Source organism: Rosa chinensis, chromosome 1, assembly GCF_002994745.2.
Source record: "Rosa chinensis cultivar Old Blush chromosome 1, RchiOBHm-V2, whole genome shotgun sequence".
Lineage (NCBI taxonomy): Eukaryota > Viridiplantae > Streptophyta > Magnoliopsida > Rosales > Rosaceae > Rosa > Rosa chinensis.
In genome coordinates, this window is record NC_037088.1 from 64,210,924 (window position 1) to 64,231,952 (window position 21,029).

General features: G+C 36.7%; 3 protein-coding genes across 3 annotated transcripts; 1 reads left to right on the plus strand and 2 right to left on the minus strand.

Moving 5' to 3' along the window:
• The first annotated feature begins 2,664 nt into the window (after positions 1 to 2,664).
• On the plus strand, positions 2,665 to 4,172 carry LOC112182461 (transcription factor LAF1). The gene is made up of 3 exons (XM_024320955.2): positions 2,665 to 2,891; positions 3,274 to 3,403; positions 3,512 to 4,172. Exons 1-3 carry the CDS (start codon positions 2,750 to 2,752, stop codon positions 4,110 to 4,112), a joined length of 873 nt encoding a protein of 290 aa, XP_024176723.1. The 5' UTR covers positions 2,665 to 2,749; the 3' UTR covers positions 4,113 to 4,172.
• A 1,296-nt stretch (positions 4,173 to 5,468) lies between these two features.
• On the minus strand, positions 5,469 to 7,576 carry LOC121048773 (remorin-like). Its single transcript, XM_024315210.2, has 5 exons — positions 7,238 to 7,576; positions 6,703 to 6,753; positions 6,495 to 6,582; positions 6,032 to 6,113; positions 5,469 to 5,932 (listed from the first exon to the last, which is right to left on the minus strand). Exons 1-5 carry the CDS (start codon positions 7,437 to 7,439, stop codon positions 5,732 to 5,734), a joined length of 624 nt encoding a protein of 207 aa, XP_024170978.1. The 5' UTR covers positions 7,440 to 7,576; the 3' UTR covers positions 5,469 to 5,731.
• A 7,545-nt stretch (positions 7,577 to 15,121) lies between these two features.
• Positions 15,122 to 18,734, minus strand: LOC112176962 (transmembrane ascorbate ferrireductase 1). Its single transcript, XM_024315140.2, has 5 exons — positions 18,400 to 18,734; positions 18,027 to 18,205; positions 16,188 to 16,236; positions 15,847 to 16,046; positions 15,122 to 15,658 (listed from the first exon to the last, which is right to left on the minus strand). Exons 1-5 carry the CDS (start codon positions 18,599 to 18,601, stop codon positions 15,365 to 15,367), a joined length of 924 nt encoding a protein of 307 aa, XP_024170908.1. The 5' UTR covers positions 18,602 to 18,734; the 3' UTR covers positions 15,122 to 15,364.
• Positions 18,735 to 21,029: the final 2,295 nt, after the last annotated feature.

Genomic DNA, 21,029 nt, shown 5'->3' on the forward strand with positions numbered 1-21,029 from the left:
CTACTTGAAATATATACATCTTGAATAGGTATTGTTAAGAAAGGCTTAAGCATATATGAATCTGAAAGAGGAATCTCATTACCTTAACAAGGAAGTGAGTTGCAACTTGATGATCCACTTGAAATCTATACATCTTGAATAGGCCGGTATTGTTAAGTAAGGCTTCTTCTCTACTTGATTAAGCATATATGAATCCGAAAGAGGTAATCTTATAAGTTATAACCTTAACAAGGAAGTGAATTAATGAGAGAGAAGAAATGGGAAGGACTTGAAGACCTACATAACTTTATGCAGAGAACGACATTTTGGGTCAATGGCTAGTGATATTATCTTGTCTCAAAGAATATGCAGGGAATTAGGAAGCAAACCTGTGCCAGTTATATATGAAAGTAACTTGCACCCTTTGAGAAACTAATTAAACTAATCCTATCACAAATAACAGAAGTAAGACACTCGCAGAATGAACCAGCTCAATGAACCATTTTCAGTTTTACAAACTAAGGTGAATCAACAAACCTTATCCTAGTTTTGGAGTAGGAGGTTCTATGTTCAAATGTCCATCAACTTTTTTCCAAATACGTACTGATCATTTGGAGAGCTATAATAGAAAATTCTTGCAAAATAAGCAGAATATATAGGGATAAGTTAAAAGGGAAAACATTGTTAATTCTTCCTTACACAAAGGGAAACAAATTTTTTTTAAGCTGTTGACAAATTTGGGGAGTTGGCAAAAAGATATGATTTTTATTTTTCCTCCTCCATGGAAAAAGCCATGCTTGCTATATTTTTTTCTTTGTTAAATCAGAACCATATTCCTATCGCTATTTAAAATGTAAAAGTACAATCTGTCAAGGAGTTTTAGTATGAATTTATAGGCCATGTTCTTCTCCATTTTACTAAATGAGTGAATTGAATTGGTCATCTATATACAATGTCCAATCAAAACAATGATTGCTAAATAATTGCTTCTGCTTCTTTGTCTAATAGCCATCTGATCATCATCATCAACTCATTGGTTCATCTGATAACCAATCGCAATTCGACAAAAGTGATATTTTCGAATAATCCAACAGATCAAATACAGTCTGCCTTGGATCTTTGTCCATTTGTCCCTTTTTACATTTCTTTATAGTACCATACCAATCAATCAGTGTTTCAATATTTGAAATCAATTTCAAGAGGAATCCAAATCCCATTAATTAGAGTAAAACACTGTCCTCTAATCTCAAATTTCTTTTTCAAGTGGAAAGAAAATGTTGGTAGGTTAGAGAAGTCCCTAAAATAATTTCCCATCATATATTAGTTTAATGTATATCACTTGGTTCCCCATGAGCATCATAAGCTTGCGTAATAGCCAGCACAAGCAGTTTTTCTCAAAGTTTAAGGTGGTGGCTGGTTCTTCATTAGGGTTAGAAGTTAGTTCATCTTAAGACCTTAATGCTTTTATTCACAAGCTGTGCCCCATGAAAGCTAGCTTAGCTGTGCCTCATCAGATATACAGAAACCTTTCCACTATGGTTCAAATTAGTTCCAGCTAAATAAGTACTAAGCTTTTATCAAAGTCTCTTCAGGAATATGATTAGCAGTTTCCTGCAGATTCATGACTTTGATGTGAAGTCAACTCTCATCTTCATGAGTCACATTTTGGAAGACAGAGTAGTGCATGTATTCTTTAGTCTCAAGCGTGATTCAAATGTTTGACATAAGCATGTCGGTCGTTTCCTAAACTCTAATTTTACTTCAACCAAGCTAGAAGTAAAGGGTTTAAACCATGCATCTGTAAAAAACAAGAAACACATGTCTGTAAAGACTGGACTATTTGGATAATTTGCTCGGATTTTGTGTGCTAGGATGTGCTTGATTTTTACTCCGGTTTCCGTATGATAAATTCGAAGGTGTGTGAGCAAAAGAAAATGTGAATTCGTAACACTTTCTGCTCGTGCGTTTGTGATGTCACAAACATGAACTCATGATTATTAGATTTGTTAATACACGGCTAAGATTGATCCAAACAAGTTGAAAAAACAAAAAAAGAAGAAGAGAACTTAAGTTCATAAAGACCAACTTCAGAGCCTCTTGCATATATCTTAGTACTATCTCAAAGTTTAGAAAAGGATTCTTTTTTATCAAAAAAAGAAAAGCATTCTTTCTAAAGAAGCAGGGCATACATTAATCTCATCTTTCTTATGTGAACATTGATTTGTTTATGTAATTAATTTATAATGGAACTTCAAGCAGAGATGGTGCTAAGCAGTTCATCTTTAAGTGATGCAATACATAAGTGGTAAGATATAAAACCTACTATGATCCTAAACAATGAGAACATAGTACTATGTGTAAACTAACTTTTCTCCCAAGTTAATACCTTTTATACATACATTAGGTATAGATTTAGAAGTCAATTAAGGGGGTGTGTTTGCAATCTTATGTAACAGTGACTTTCTTAAAACCCTGAACTCAGCTGATCTCATGATGGAATATGAAAATACAACCTAGCATAAAATATATAGGTAATATGCTTCTTTGAAATAAATAAAAAACAAGCAAAAAGGTTCATGCTTTGTTAATTCCTTTATGGAGAAGAATTCAACTAATCATTGCTTTTATAAGTAGAGCTTTTGGGGTCAGAGGTTCATTGCTCCTTTGGCCATAAACAAGCTCAGTTCTCCTGAAACACCTATTTCTCTTTCTCTCACAATTCAGATAAACACAGAGTAAAGCCTAAGCTTGTGTTGGTCAAAAAATCAGAATGGGGTGTAAGTCATCAGATAGTCCTAAGCCAAAGCCAAAGCACAGAAAGGGATTATGGTCACCTGAAGAAGACCAAAGGCTGAGAAACTACATTCTCAAACATGGCCATGGCTGCTGGAGTTCTGTCCCCATAAACGCCGGTGAGTTCATCTTTTACTGCTTGCTAAAATGTGCCTAGAATTGCAGTGACTTTGTAACTGGTAACTATAGAAATGGAAACAATCTCCTATTGCTTCAGTGGAAATTCTGGATGCTGATTCCTATGGTTCAAGTATAAAAAATTGACTAATTTTTCATGATGAACTGATTCATCCGTTTAGTCTTTTGGAGTTAGTAGTTCTTTGAGTGTACAACAATAGAGTTTGGTTTGTGGAAAACCATGAGGTAGATATCTAAGTAAAAGGGATTGATGGTGACTTTTCTTTATAATTGGCTCAAAATATCAATTCCTCCTCCATTTTAACTTCTGTACCGTAGTATATATATACGTGTACAAAATATAATATACAAGCTTCACTACAGGTTTGCAAAGGAATGGAAAGAGCTGCAGATTAAGGTGGATAAATTACTTAAGGCCAGGGTTAAAGAGAGGGACATTTACTAAACAAGAGGAGGAGACAATCCTAACCCTTCATCACATGTTAGGCAACAAGTAAGCATTTGTTCAAGTACTACCAACTTTTAACATTTTATACAGTTGAAAAATTGATAGGAGTAATTCTTGGATAATCAACTTTCTGGATCAATGATGGTTAATTAGGTGGTCTCAGATTGCACAACATTTGCCTGGAAGGACAGACAATGAGATAAAAAACTTCTGGCATTCTTATTTGAAGAAGAAAGTGGCCAAAGATAATGAAGATCAAGATCATATGGAACTAGCTCAAAGCAAGTCTCAGTACACAAGTACTTCAAGCTCAGATCATAACTTAGATCAGCCTTCACCATGTTCCGAAAAGCTCACAAGCACCCAAATTCCAAGTTACAATGAATCTCCAATATTAGTTCCACAGATTGATCATCAAAGTCAAAGACCTAGCCCCTTGCCAAAGATTTTGTTTGCTGAGTGGCTTTCACTAGACCATGTTCAAGGGGGTAGCATTGGAAATAATACTGGCATTGATCAACATGACTATAATCCGCGAGCAGATCATGGGCTTGGACACACTTACTCATTCAATAATGAGGCAACATTTGGCAGTAGTGGCTTCCATCATGGTCCGGCTACACATGAGATAATGAACTCACAATTTAGATATGATCCTCAGGATCAGATTCCAGGAACTGGGTTTGCTGATTTTATATCTGGGGGTGATTTATGTAGTGATTTTACCTTGCATGATGATGTGATGTATATATAACGGGTGAAAAAGTAACCTCTAATTATGTTTCTATACAATAGTAAGATTAGAGAGATTGAATGGTGCTTATTCTTACATGTGAGTTTGCTGTTGGATAGACATAGTGACATTCATTATTTGTGATGTAGAACGAATGGCAGTCCGAATTGAAGAACAGCTCGATCGTGGAAAAGGAGGAAAACCTGGTTTGCTGTAACTTTGGCATTTGGTGTCCGAATCGTGTTTGCTATAGCTTTCCGGAAAGGGAATGACGCTAGGAACAAAACTAGTAGATTTTCCACGACATGTGGGCTTTTTCAGGCTTTCGGGATCATTTAGGGCCTCAAAACTGCAATTTACTGTTTTTTAGGATTTTCAGTTTCCTAGTTTGTTTTGGATTTGTTTTATTTTTACCCGTGGACTTTAGGGTTTCATTGTTAGTCACCCTAGGGTTTCTTTTCTCATATATAAGCAACCTTAAACGGCTACATAACCTATCTTTTATCATATTACCAATCAAATTGAGAATTTTCTCTTTTATCTCTGGTGGACTCCAGAATCCTTGTTTAAGGTTTATTACTTGTAAACCTTAGATGATCTTTCTGATTGCGTCAATTTGTTTCAACTCATGGACTTGGATTTGATTTGCTTATCTTTCCTATAGCTGCTTTCTTAGCTGGTCAATATGAAATTGTATATAGCTTGGCCACCAAAGCAGGCTCTTCTTTTACAAACCAAAACCTATTTAGCTTTAGTCCACAGCTTTGTACAGCAGAAAAGTTGGCACCCCCCACATTGGAAGTAGCTCGGTCATCTTTGCCAGGTCTTAGCATGAGTACTGGTGTAACTGTGTAAGGAAAAGCTTCTATTTCGGAGGGTCAATGCACCAAGACCATCCAGTCCATGATCTCCAAAATCAATTCTTATGTATCTTTATCATTTCTCTGATGAGAATACTGTTTAACTTGTCAAATCCCTCTTCAAAATCTTATAGATAATGGAAACCCACCAGTCTTCTTGGATATGAAGATTTGAAGAATATGTTAGAGGCAGTTTCATTCTCAACCAAGTAAACTTCATTGATGAAATACCTCATTGAAATTAAGATGTCTATCATGAGGAGGAGAACAAAGGAAAATGAAATGAAGTTATTCATGATGTTATCATCACTAATTGTGTGCAAATCTGACGCCATGGATGGTCGTAAAATGATGTCGGTATGCAGCTTAATTGAAAGATATATCAGTTGGAGAAGCGCAAAAAAATTAGCTTTTACTTTCTATAGTCTCGCTCAGTCCTCCTCAGATGAAGACCACCTTAGGTCCAGATGAAAAAGACAAGCAATTATGAAACAACTAATCCAACAGTTCACTAAAATGCCTCATCAATCGCTAAAAATTTATGAATTCACTTCTGTAGAGTTAAGAACTTGAGATTATACAGACACAAGTACTTATCACACTATTCACACAGTAAAATGTGACATTGACAAATTCCCCATTTTACAAAGGAAATGAACACATCTATAAGTTTACAAACAAATGTACCCCAATCGAACAAAATATACAAACAACTAATTCAAATTTTGTTCTTGTTCTTGTTGTCAATCAATTTGTGGACCTGAATTTAGTTCGATCACTTTAGCATGAAAGAAAACCAAGGAGCTTCTTAGGAGCTTTTCCGGTGGCTCGGTATTTAGCGGCAGTTTCCTCTGCCTTGAGAAGATCTTCAGCACGCTTAGCTTCAATCAGTGCCCTCTTTTCCTCTGCAGCCTTGTGGATCAAAGCTATCTTGTTTTTCATCTGCTCCACATACTCTGCCTTCTTCTTCTCCAATTTTTCCTGCTCATTGTACACAATTTATTTAAGCCAAAACGTTCGAATGGGAAATAATCACCACAATAAGATTACAGGTCAGATGGGCAAATTGTTCTTAGTTACCTCAATCTTTTTTAGCTCAGCCTCCACATCTGCCTTCTTGGTGTTCTCCCATGACCCAACAACGGATAATTTTTTATGAGCTCTGTTCACCAACAAGGAAACAATATCATATTTCATTTCATCAGAAACTATGTCAAAGAAAATAATAACAAAGAATGTGTTCAAAATTAAGAATTTTGATGGGAAAGTAGAGAATTGCCCGTGTACTACAATGCTTATCAATTTAAGGTTTTGACGCTTGTCTAATCCTTCTATAATATGTCTCATCGGTCGATGTTGAAGAACACATGCACTAGCTGCATTTACAAGGAGCTTTATAACACGATCACTTGCAAATTAAGACTACAACTCAAAACAGTCTTTGGGGGAAATCTCATATGGCCTTACTTGGAATGAAAGTATATCACTTCTATAAACACTAGCAAATTGTACTAACTCTCACGAATTGAGAAAGCTCTCTTACTTGTTCTCTACTTTTGATTTTTCACTTTCTTCCCATGCATTGATAAGTGATATTCTTTTCTCAGTTGCAACTCTTGCAAGCACAGCATCTGATGTAGAAGAAGACAGGATTAACAAGTTAATTAACCTACTTATTATACAATTAATGTGCACAAAAACAATTAAGCAGGACTAAAAGGACCTCAGAATGAAATTAAACAGAAACTCACCTCGATCCACTGAACCCTCCTTACTTTTCTCTTCTGCTGGTTCACAAGGCTCTATAGGAACACAAGAAAGTAAAGCTTCTTTCAAACTTTGTGATATCAAGGATTAACAAAAGAAGAACACATAGGCAATGAAACTATCTAAGTTTCAAATTTCTAAAGTTTGCAACAAAGATTCCAAAATCAAATTACCCTTAACAATAAAGTTCCAAACATAACGAAAAAGCACTAGAATACCAAGAAAAAGGTCAAAGGAGAATAATTTTTGTCATCTACCAATAAATAGTAGAGTGGAATTGAAAAAAAAAAAAATTCAGTAAAACAAATATAAATTTCATGCATACAAATATGTCAGGATCAAATCATCCCAAGCCATCAAGAATAAGCAGATTAATCAGATTCTTTAGGGAAGAACAAAAACTGGTAAGTCTAAGATTTTCTTATATCATACCAACCAAGCAGATAAAGTAAAAGCTTTAACAAAAATAGAAGCACAAATCAAAGTGAAAGGAGGATTAAGTAGAGGTGGAATTTATACTCTCAACAATAGCAAGAACTTTCGTCTCATCTTCAGGCTTTGGCGCCTTCTCTTCTGATTTCTCTTTGTACTCCTCTTTCGGAGCTTCCACAACCACCGGCTTCTCTTCTGATGATGTTGTAGCCGTGGCCGGAGCTGGAGGAAGATCGGAGGGTTTTTCGGATTCTAGTACCTGCTTCTTGGGTTCCTCTGCCTCTGCCATGTTTGTCACCAAGTTTTAGAAAGAGAAGGATGAGAAAAACACAACCTAGGAAAGCTTTCAAAAGGGAATGAGCACACTACGGTGTAGAGTAAGAAGAATATAGAAGCAAAAGCAACAGAGAGAGAGAGAGAGATGTGGAGATTGTGTACAGGTATTATTAGTTGGGGGAAGGTAACTGTTATGTGAAAATGAAACCCTATTAGCTGGATGAAAGCTACAAGCGGCCTGTTGTGAGTTGGCCTACTTTTTTAGCAAGCTAGATTGGAGTGTGACGATTCCTATATGGAAATCAAGTAGATTACACATCAAAAAGCTAAAATTGTTGTTTCTAAAGTAATCGATGATTATGTTGACCGAAAGAAAACGTAATCAATTCATTATCCATACGAAGAAAATGATAACAAAACGTACTCGATAATTGAGATACGTACTGAAATTTGAGTGGAAACTAAATATTAAGAATTGATTTAGTGTATCAAAAACACATAATGATTTTTTTGAAAGAATTATATGTATATTATAATTGAAAATTAAATATTACGTGATAGTAACCCTCAGTGCCACCTTATAGATAAGCTAGCAAAACTAATTGAGTAATCTAATAACTTTTGATTAACAAAAGAGTAAACTTATAAATTGAGTAATTTAAAAATCCTTAAGAGTGTGTTCGGATGAGGGAAGAAATGATGAAATTAATTGAAAGTAAGGATTTCATAATTCCTAAAAGTCAATTCCCTCATTTGACATTATCAGATTATAAATTTTAAATTTCTCTGTGGAAAAAAACGAATAAATTCATTATTTAAATTCCCTACTTCAATTTCCACCAAAATAAGTATCATTTACGAATTCTTTTGTAGTATTCAATTTTTATTTCCAAAACAAGGCTTTTTCAATTTTTTTTTTTTTAACTTTCTTAATTTATTACACATTTCAATTCCTAAATAGATACAACCAAACAATGGAAATTGCAATTAATTGAATTTTAGATTGATGGAGTTAAAGATTCCATCATTTATAAATTCATACGGATTTTATAATTTTCTCATCCAAACGTGCCATAAAGATAGCATTAATTTGAGGTCCGATCAATTGATCGTAGGCCTGGGCACGGGCCGAGCCCTCAAGAAAATCATAGGTCCTGGGACCTAGCCCGAATTAAACGGGACAGGCCCAAATTTCATATTTAACAGATAGGGACCGGGAAAGGCCCAGACCGGATAGAAACGGGCCGGTCATTGATTGTTTTCTGGCCCAAATCTATAACTGGAAAATTTCCAGAAATAAAGAAGAAAACCCTATGTTTCAACATTGCCTTCACATTTTCTAAACATATCCATATAAACGTAGGTGATTATTAATCACTGGTCTTTATATTTGTGCACCATGACTGCTCCTTAATTACTGAGATTTGTTATTTGGTTGTGGTCAAGATTTAGGTATGCCAACAAGTTATCTCAACCACTTCATGGTCTACCACCTCTTCATCAAATTATCGTTAATTAGCGTTCTGAGACTCTTAGCTTGTTTGTCACAAATATTACTGCTATCCATGTATGGTAAGGACTAACTAGAAATGATATTTGATTTTGATTTTGAGGTTCTAAAGTAGCTAGTTGTGACACTTATCAACTAATTACCGATGCACAATAGATATGAAATTTGCTTATATGAACTGTCGAACTAACAAAGTGATTAAGAACACATAAAAAAAAAAAGGTGATTAAGAAGGGTAACGTCTCAAGCTTATGTAAAAATGACATGCATGTGATTTAATATATAATTACGAACATATGATATTAACTCGATGACTCAAAACACATGAATATTTTGAGTCTTATATATGACATAACAGTCTGCGAATCAGATTGTGTCATAACTCATTAACTCATTTGCCAAAATGAAATTCTTTTCAGATTTTGCGGTGAAGGAAACAAATGATTGCTCTTGTTCTTGGTTCGAAAAATTACTATGTAATTTCTAAATTTAAACCTTTGCCATCTTATTGACGTAACAGTCAGTAATTCACTAATTTGTATTTACTATTGCGGCTGCGAAGTAAAGGAGCAGATCACGTGGATGTCACTCGCCTTAACCGTTAAGCTGCTAAGTTCCTCTGTTATCGCTTTACTGAGTGATAATATAAACAAGCAATATAAGATCCCCACTTTTGAATTTATTTACAAAGGTACCATTGAATTTTCCTTTAGTCGACTCTTCCTCCCGGCCATCTCGGTCTGTTATAGACTTGCAGAACATTTATATTTTTCCAGTATCCTCCAATGTTTTTTTTTTTTTTTTTTTAATCCCCACCCCTCCCCACCCATGATGGGGCTCGAACTCCTGACCTCCCAAATGAGAGTTCAGAGCCTTACCACCCCACCAACACACACACACGCAGTATCCTCCAATGTATTTCTCTTGGTTTTTCTAAATTGTGGTACATTTCCCCATCAAATCTGTGGTACATTTCCCCACCAAATCTGCAGTTGACGAATCTGAATTTGAGCCAAGTCATGTCCTAATAAGGTGAAATAAATTAATAAGTTGATATTATAAGGATGTAACGTTTTATTACTATGAGGCATTAACAAAGAAAATTATATGAATAAGTATCCAAATAAAATCAAAATTACAAATATATAACTAAAAGTTACTTTTGAATAAGCTCCAACTAAACCGCTGTCGCTCATGTAATAGAGACAATAGGGGGCAGGGGACTCATCTAGTTTTATACAAGTGCAAGATTTTTTTATATTTTTTTTTTGTAAATTAAATAGAAGATTAGACGATATTAGTTCCTCTGTGATAGCCAATTTGGGGTGACTAACACCCACCCACAATCTCAAAAGAAAGGGGGTCATCGCAACCGAGAACTCACACCGCTCATCCCTCTATTTTATGTTATTAAATAAAATAAAATAAAATAAAATACAAGAAGAGAGAGGGGGACATTAACCAAAACCTCTATGTGAACAAAATAAAGTAAAGTACAAAGTGAGCACTAAGCAATAGTGACAAACTGATGGATAGAAGGACATGCAGTAACCATGCATATATATGTGACCATGCATGCAGTAACCACATATATGGAACACACCTATAGTTCATCAGCAACCATGCAGCAGAAACTAGCATAACCTAAGCCCACCTTTTCATGAAGTCTATCAAGCCCCACAGATTTAGCTAATACGGAAATTCGGTAAACCTTGCAGATTGTGAACAAAGGTAGCCGAAGCACAAGGAGGGCAAGAGTCCCACCAATAATGCCCCTCATGATCCACTCCATAGTTAGCTAAGTAGTCAACCACTTGATTCCCTTCTCGATAAACATGTGAAAATCAAATATGCATAGAGGAGAGAATGGTACAACAATTGACCCAATCAACAAATAGACGCCAAGGGATTGAGCAATTTTTATTGGCAAGAAAGTGAATTGCTACCGCTGGATAATTGCTTATTGAATTTCTTTTTCTTTCTTTATACATGATGTACATTTAATATTACATACTCGAGAGTTTGCAAGTGTGACAACTCATTGAATCAATCGACTTTAATGAAAACACTGCATAAAAGAAAAAAATTTCATGAACACTAGGTTCCTTTAGGGATGGCAATAGGGAGGGTATGGTAAGGGGGATTAAATTACCATCCTCATACCCAACTTCATTCCTCATCCCCTTACCCGCCCCAATCCCCGTTAATTATATTACTAATTTATTATATAAAAATTCATACAAATAATTATGGATTGTAAAGTATGAAGTTAAAATCAAACATCAAAATAAAATAAATTATTTATTTCAATCAAACAAAAACAAATACAAGTCTTGCTTAAAAAAAGAACAATAAAAGTCTGCATTCGACAAAAAAATTCCACAAGCAACTGCTTAATGTAACCTAACAACTTGCTCATTCACTCCAACAATGTGAAGTGAATAATATCAAAAATATATTGACAGAATTTAAATATTGACAAAAAGATGAAGTTTACATAAATATTTATTTATAAATAAGATTAAATATATATATTTCAGATCATTCTTATTGAGTGGGTATGGGTTGGGGATCAAAATACCATCCCCGCCCCGTACCCGATTTTAGAATTCCAATATTGGGGATCCCCGTTCCCGTTATCCGATTTCCCCCGAATTTCTCCCCGTTAGGGTCGAATACCCGATGAGGATTATTGTCATCCCTAGGTTCCTTGCCTTGGGGACAAAGGAAATGGCAACTCGGTAAATAACTAAATATGGAGGGGTTTTGTAATGCTAAGTTATCTTTCCATGTCACAGCGAGGCCCACATAGATTCTGTTACTGATACGAAGCCCAAAGTAGAAACCAAGAGCTCACGTCATATCTCTTGGCCGTAAAAATAAATTACATTATTTCTATATACGGAAACTACTGGAATTACATTATTTCTACATACGGAAGCTACTGGTTTTTATTTTCTATATATAGAAAGTTGGATACAACTCGTATTTTCTTTCTTAAATATGACATCTAAGGATTAGGCCCTAATTGCTAAGGCAATGCCAACAATAAAACACGATCAATTAGGCCTGGGCATTTTAACCCAGAAACCCGAAAAACTGGTTCGGACAGGGCTTTGAAAATAAAAAACACCAAAATTTAAGGCCCGGACCGTTTATGAATAAAACGGCTGGTCCCGAGCCTGAGGTCTCAATTGTGTAAAAACCCGGATAAGAGCCCGTATAACCCATAGTGCATATGTCCCTCAGTAATAGACTGGTTATACAAGCCTACTATGAAGTTAACCACAAGTGATCACAATTCACCGAAGCCTACTCATCTCAAGTCTCAACGACTCGTTGCTCTCCGCCTCTCTCTGTCTTCTCCACCTCCCTGTCTCTCATCTTCTCCACCCACTACTCTCCCTCTCTCTCATCTCCCACCTCCTCTTCTCCACCTCTCTTTCTCATCTCCAAACTGTTTTGGTGTTTTGGAGGACAGAGAAACTAGATCTGTTTTTCCCTCCCTCCTCCGACACCCACTGTTACTCACATCCAGCTTCATGGACCTGACCGACCTCCGACGAGTTTAACGCAGTCTCCTTGTCTTCCAGCAACAATGCACGCGCCGACACTGGCGATGCCAAGATTTGTTTGGGGCACCCATGGAATCCTCCTATCGCTTCCGTCTCCCTCCTTGAGTTCCGTCGCCTTGTCATCCCAGATTGCTCGCCTCCAGCGTCAAACACCGCCTCCCTCCACTCCATCAGCATAACTGATGTCAACAACACACTGCCTTCCCTCTTCTCTCTGCCGGCAACTTGCAAGTGTGCTGGTTGTTATGTAACATTGTAAACCACTTCATTTGGTTTGTCAGACGTCTATTTCTGTTCTTTAAATTAGGCCATGAGGTATTCTGCATGTCTTGGTTTGTACTCTGCATGTCTTGGTTTGTATTCTGCAGGTCTTGGAACCTTGGTTTGTACTTTGTAATTTGCTGGCTTGTAATTTGTTGGCAAACTGTTAAAAATAAATTTAAGTATGATTTATACAGAATTATAAATATTGTAATACAGTGATGTTCACATGGTCAATGCTGACCATGACAACCATGCTCAATCACCGTTGGATGTAAATTATTGATGGAAAATAAAAGAACTCAACTTAAATATCATTATTTCCACCGTTGGATTAATATTCAAGGGTGGTTGAGCAAGATACTCTTGAATCAATAACTGACCAGATAAACATTATTGTATTATATTATGTAACCTAAATCTTTTATTGTCTAGTTTGACCTCAAAACACACTTGGTCATTGGTTGGCATACAGGAACTACTCACTGAGTCATCGCATTTCATCTGTTAACAATTCGAGTACATTTTTAATATTTGATGCTCAAGTTTGTCATTGACCATGTCACCATATATGAACTTTTTAACAAAAATTAAGAAGTGTGTACTCAAATAACAACGGAATTGGTATTTTACTTAACCCTACGGATAACAATAACAGCTCAAGTATAATACTAATTCATTGACGAGCTTTTCTATTTCCATGGAAAGACGAACTTCTACTGTTGGATTTTGCCTGAATATGCTGCAATTTACTGTTAGTAATTTACATTTTACAGCAAGAGGCTCTAAGGTCAGCACAGCTCATCATGGTGGGCCACGCTGTGTACACGTTTTTTTTTACCCTTCTCATTCTAGAAGAGTAGAAGTCAGATGACTTGTGAATCTTATAACCATATACATTTTCGCTTATTTACTAACATGCCATTGAACCTCACAAGACGTAATTCAACCTTATCAGTTATGTTCTGGAAAAATGGGAGGAACAACCTGAGTGTATCATGTGCAATGCTATTCTTGATCTTTTAAGAGATGCATATTTGGATGTCTTTCCATTGCAACATGACACCTGCAAATTTGAACGGGCGCAATGATCTCAAAATTCTGTGACTTCAAATGATCATAGAGATTCAATAAAAATGACTACTTTAAGTCTTTAGTGAGATTGTTATGAAGCAATTTTGTTCAGTTTAAAATTGCACTGAGAGTGAACAATGAACTAATATGAAATTAGATCTAAATTCATAAAACTACATGCACATATATATATATATATAGCAGAATAATTAGTAATATATTTTGGAAAAACAAAAAAAAAAAAACTCTAAGAAAGATCAATGATGGGTTCAATCATTCTAGTGTTTTCTCTTTGAGAACATAATGACTGAAGTGTATGCTTACCTACAAAGCCACTTATTGATTGTAACCAAAAAAAAAAAAAGGCCACTTATTGATGAGACCGTTTGTTTTTCACCACTTGAGAAATAATATTTTAGTTAGTCTATTCATTTTTCAAAATATATTGTTATTTGAGTTAGTATTAACTTACCATTCATGCTTTCTAGAAATGTGTATTATTAGTAACACTTTGTGCTAACGAAAGGTTATCTTCTCTTCATGTTTGAGGTCTTTGACCTCGTTTAACCTTAAATTGTTAGGAACTGAGGACATACCTTTGGATTGATTCGAATTGGTGAACATCATGTTTGTTTGCCTGGAATGGAATTCAAATTTGTTATTAGACATTAAAAATGTTATAAAACATATGAAATTAAGTGTACTGGACTGGAGGCAGTGTCAATAGTATATTCCAAAATAAAAGCAAAAGTTTAGACTTTTGACCTCATATTACTAGTTCATAAGATAAAAAAAAACATTAACAATTACGGCGTTTACTTGACAGCTACAAATATCATTTTACTCCAGTAGTCTCATTTCATAGAAACGACAAATCAATAACTGTTACCTAAGAAGGAGTAAGGATAAATCTAGAAGTCACTCGATGTAGTTTTCTTAACCAAGAAGAAGAGTAAAACCTTTGATAATTGAGAGTTGGCAAATGAGTTATCACACGTACAATACAATCGGCGTAACTCGTATGACAAAACATGATACGACACGACACACAAACATCTAAAGTCATTGAATTGAAATCACGCATTTATAATGACTTGTAAGATCGTTATTGTAACCAAAAAGAAAATCACAATTCGTTATCTATAAATTAGAAGTTACATCTCTCAATCATTTCGACTTTGGTCATTATGCATAATCCTTTTGTGGTTCGGCAGTTCCTAACTTCCTATAAACTAATTTCAGAATCTCGTGTGCATCAATATCGCAGCTACTTTATAACCACAAAATCAAATTCTTATATTTTTAGTAATCAACTAGTCATGTCTTTAGTTCCTATCCATAATGGACAATAGATAGAGTGGTATAATAATTGAGACAACTCTTATGTATAGAATTAGGGCTACACATACAGATCATGATAGCCAGATCTCCATGGTTTATTGGTTCAAGCTAATTAAGTATGGCGACGTGATGCAATTAACACTATATAACAACATAACTATCATTTAGGATCGTAGTTCATATATCTGAGTAGCTGTGGTCTTCTTCTACAGGACCCTGAGAAATGACCGAGATTAATATCACAAAGGCCCCAAACACGAGTGTAACCAGAGCAGTGAAGTTGACAAGAAATGCCTCACTTCCAAACTTTTCGACTCCTGAGCTCTCAAGGAATGTGAGCTTCTCCAAGAACCCCAAGGTAGCATTCCCGACGACCAAAATGTACACGAAAAGCCCAAAATGTTCCATGGAGTCACTTCTCAGCCCTGGACTTCCTTTTGGGTAGAAGAATACCAAGAACCCATATATCCACTGCCATGACCACAAATTTACACAATTAGGGGAACACATTTTATATCATGAAAACCCCCTAAATTCCTATCAGAGTCCTTTTGAACATCTCACGTGTGTTGATGGACGAGAATAAGAAGTAACGACTACATTGATATGTTTCTTAGCCCCGATTAGGTTGTCTACAGTGGGATAGAGGATTAATGTACCTGAATACCATAGAGGCAAATAACCCCAATGCCAATCCAGGAGTGCAGACTGTAGAGATTGGCAACCCCAGTCTCATTGTGGTTCTTAAATGCAGTATAAATGCCGATTATACCGAGTGCTAATGCGATAGCATGAAGAACCAGGTGCACTAATTTCTTCACATCTTTCCTCAAAGGAAGGTATCTATAGCTGATAATGGCTGCAACACAGACAAAAGTGAAGGACGGTTTCATCCAAATGTATTTGCAAGGAACGTATGTATAAATTTACTATAAAGTATTCTAAAAAAAGAAAAAAAATTACTCTATATATAAGGATACATTAACTTGTTTTAAATTACCTTCTCCTCCAAGGAAAACTAAGCCCAATACCATGAGAAAAGGATGGAGCTGTAAAAAATTGAAAGAAAATGAAAGATCAGTTGAGCACAACGTAAATTCTTATTACTTTATTATTCTCAACTATGTAATACGAATTCAACGACAATTAAACACAATTAATTAAAAAATTCATTAAATATGTAAACAATACCGTATTAAAATCATTTTATATAAATTTCACCTCTATTTGGACCTAGCTAGCATTATAGTTTATAGTTTAACGAGCCTCTTTTGATTTTACATCCCATCTTACTCTTTTCACAAAAAACCAAGTGAGCTGAAAGAAAAGGACACTGGTGTAATATTTGACAGCTTGAAATCAGATAACACCAAACCCTCATAACTAATTAATTAGGTCCCACTTAATTCCAAAAATATATGGTAGATGGCTACAACACTTGCTTCACTGATTTTCCCATCTAACAATTAACTGAAATGTGTTAGCTCAGTGGTTAGAGCACCCACTATCTATGTACGAAATCATGAGTTCGAGTCACCATGGGGGTAAGAGTGAAACTCTTTGATCCTCTTTAAATAAAAAAATGAAAGGAAAAAAAAATTAACTGGAACAAATCAAATATTTTACATACCTAGCATCAAAGATTTTAAAATGTGCTCATTAGAATATGCATACTACAAATCATAAGACGCTTTCAAGGGAAAACAATAATAATAGGGAACTGAAATTTAAACAACATATTTTCACCCTTTACCTTTTTTTAATATTTCTTATCAATTCACGTTATTCCTCTTCCAAACTACCCTCTCTCTCTCTCCCGCTCTCTTCTCTCTCCATCCACATGGTCCTTCACTCCTTCCTCTTCAGACCGGGGTGGAGCTGGAGGAGTAGAAGCTGTTGTTCAGTGTGAAAGAGAAGGAGGATGAGGAGCATTTAGACGCAGCGGGTGTGAAGGATAATTCCAGGATTATGTTCTTGCAGGAACCAAAAAGGAAAGAGTAGAGCGTCGGGGAGTTGAATGAGAGCAGTGAGACGTCGAGTGATGCGGGAGGGAGGGAGGGAGGGAGGGAGAGAGAGAGAGAGAGAGAGAGAGAGAGAGAGAGAGAGAGAGAGAGAGAGTTTTAGTTGTAGCAGGCTGTGGAAGGGAGAAGATGACACAGAAAAGTATATTTGGTAAAAGCAGCGCAAGGATATGTAGAATGTAAAGAGCCAAAGAGGTGTGCAAATTTCAGCCTCCTAATAATATTATGATTACAATTGTCATGGCAGACGTTTTTCCCAGACCTACCTTAATTTTCCAAGAAAAAGGTTCCAATACAGTAAGGTAAACGAAGGTTACGTAAGCCGTAAGCTGAGTTAGAAGGGTAGGTGAATATGTGAAAGGTAGCTTAGTGACCTGTGGATAATCATTAATCATATAGGTAAAAGTAACTGAAATAGTAGACACAAAGCTTAGAGTCCATGAAGATGCATTAGTTTCACAGATTCAACCACAAGGAAACACGAGCCTGCTTGTGTCAACCACATACTTGGATCAATCATGTTCTACAATGCCCTTAATTATTTAAATACATCTCCTTCATAGAAAAACAAATGGAAGAAGGGTCAAAGAAGGTTGGTGCCAAAAAAATTATCATCCATAATTCCAAAATATTAATTTATAAAAAAAAAAAAAAGCATCTAATACCATATGATGGATTCTTGGAGAATCAAGACTTATGCTAGACGTCTATAGAGGCCGTTGATTAAGTATTACAGAAGCAATAGACATTCTACGGAGGAAGAAACAGTCGCCGGGAAAAAGAAAGCAGAAACAGAGAGAGAGAGAGAGAGCTCTTACGTTGAAGATGAGGCTCTTGTCGGTGGCTTCCCATGCGAAACCGCCCCTGAAGTATATGGACCAAACCAGAACCAGGACCAAAGCCGCGACTCCGAGCGCGTGCATTACAAACGTCAATGGAGTCGAAGATACTCCTATGGCGGGCATCGCTCTCTTTCTCCTTTGTTCTTTCTCTCTCTCTTACTCTCGCCAATCATCCCAAGGCATCAAGAATAATCAGACTAATCAGATTCTTTAGGGAAGAACAAAAACTGGTAATTAAGTCTAAGATTTTCTTTTATCATACCAACCAAGCAGATAAAGTAAAACCTTTAACAAAAATAAAAGCACTAATCAAAGTGAAAGGATGATTAAGTAGAGGTGGAATTTATACTCTCAGCAATAGCAAGAGCTTTCGACTCATCTTCAGGCTCTGGCGCCTTCTCTTCTGATTTCTCTTTGTACTCCTCTTTCGGAGCTTCCACAACCGCCGGCTTCTCTTCTGATGATGTTGCAGCAGTGGCCGGAGCTGGAGGAAGATCGGAGGGTTTTTCGGATTCTAGTACCTGCTTCTTGGGTTCCTCTGCCTCTGTCATGTTTGTCACCAAGTTTTAGAAAGAGAAGGATGAGAAAAAAACAACCTAGGAAAGCTTTCAAAAGGAAATGAGTACACTGTAGTGTAGAGTAAGAAGAATATAGAAGCAAAAGCAACAGAGAGAGAGATACGTTGAGATTGTGTACAGGTATTATTAGTTGGGGGGAAGTTAGCTGTTACATCAAAATGAATCCTGCCAAATTCGGTCGGTAAAGGCGGACTTAAGGTGTAAACTCACACAAGTTTGATCTCCGCTATCAACAATCGATCTCTCATTTGGTGGGCAATCTAGAAAATGTCCTGCATAATTCCATACCAATGCGCTAGGCTGAGACACTGGCCTGTTTCGTAAGTCATGTTGGGTTGAGGTTGTTGGTTTGCCCTAACCCTGGTAGTGTAGGGAAGCCTCCCTACACTTTCATGTACCAAAAAAAAAAAAACCTATTAGCTGGATGAAAGCTACAAGTGGCCTGTTGTGAGTTGGCATACTATTTTAGCAAGACAGATTGGAGTGTGCCGATTCCAATATCGAAATCAAGTAGATTACACATCAAAAAGCTAAAATTGTTGTTTCTAAAGTAATCGATGAGTATGTTTTTTTTCTTAAAAGATGATCAAAGAATTCCACTCCTACCTCTATAGTAACTCGAACTCAGTGTTGAGAATATTATGTAATTAGTTGAGAATATTATGTAATTAAGAATAGATTTCTTGTATCTTTATCTATATCCCTAGATTATAGGGTTTTCTTGTTGATCAAGGTTTGTATATCTGTATATATTGGTGATTATCAATAGAAGTAAAACAATTCAGTCACAATTATAATTCTTTTATGGTATCAGAGCAGGCAACGTCCTGACTCTTCTTTCTTCTGCAAATTCCTTTGCAGCCTTTATCCTTCTTCGTTTCCCTAACCCTCCATGGCTGGAGACGATATATTTTCTGAAACTCCCAATGGTGGCAGCGGCACCAGCGGCACCTCCTCTGATGAATCTGCAAATCCGCTATTCCTCCATCATTCAGACCATCCCGGTCTCATCCTTGTCTCCAAGAAATTGACAGGAGACAATTACAACTCATGGTGTCGTGCCATGAGGATCTCCTTGAGTGCGAAGAATAAGACCGGATTCATTACCGGTGCAATCAAAGAACCATCTGCAATCAAGAAACCAGAGGAGCATGCTCTATGGCAGCGATGCAACGACATGGTCTTGTCCTGGATTCTCAACTCTCTTGAACCAGACCTTGCTGATTCGGTCCTCTCCTGCAGAACACCTCATGCAATTTGGGAGGACCTTAGGGAACGCTTTGCCTTGGGAAACGCCCCACGTATCTTCTAGGTTCAAAGAGACATCTACAAGATTGAACAAGGCCAATTGTCAATCGCTGCTTATTATACCAAGTTGAAAGCACTTTGGGATGAACTTGCCTCATACAATACAGTGGAGAATTGCACTTGTGGGGCACAGAATGACCGCACCAAACTCATGCAATTCCTCATGGGCTTGAATGAATCGTATGCAGGTACTCGTGGTCAAATTTTGCTAATGAATCCATTACCTTCTGTGAGACAGGCCTATGCTTCAGTAACTCAGGAAGAGAAGCAGCGAGAACTTGGTGTTGTTGCCCTTGCTCCATCCAATGCAGCAGCAATGGCCGTTCGTAACTATCCCAGGCCAGGATTGATACCTCGTCGCAATCCTGGAAACCCAGGATTGATACCTCGTCGCAATCCTGGCAATCAAGGCAGCAGTTCTCGCAATCACACTCCAGTTCAATGCACCTATTGTGACAAATTTTATCATACTGAGGAGACTTGTCACAGGAAACATGGCTTTCCACCTGGTCATCGGCTCTATAAACGCAATCCACAACAAGGAAATCGACCTCCACCACACAATGATGCCTCTGCTAATCATGTTGATTGCACACCTTCATTTAAGGAGCTGCAAGCCACACTTCCCAACCTGACTGAAGATCAATACACTCAGGTTATAGCTGCATTGAATCCGAAGCCACCAACTCCTCAGGCTAATGCCGCTTCTGCTACAGAGTTTGCTTCAGGTTTGTCTTTGGTGGATCCTAATCGATGGATAATCGATAGTGGAGCAACTCACCACATTATTAATGCACCACATCTTTTTACTAACCACAAGAATGCATCTTTTCCTTCTGTTTCTTTGCCTAGTGGAGCCAAGGCAAACATCACTATGAAAGGGTCAATTACCATTAATAATGCAGTTTTGCGGGACGTGCTTTGTGTTCCCTCATTCGATGTCAATTTGATGTCTGTTGGACGCACTATAGATGATTTGCACTGTTCAGTAACTTTTTTTCCTTCTTGGTGTATTTTGCAGGATTTGGCTACGAGGATGATGATTGGTGTGGGTAAGCGACGTGGAAATTTATACTATCTTGTGGCGTTGTCT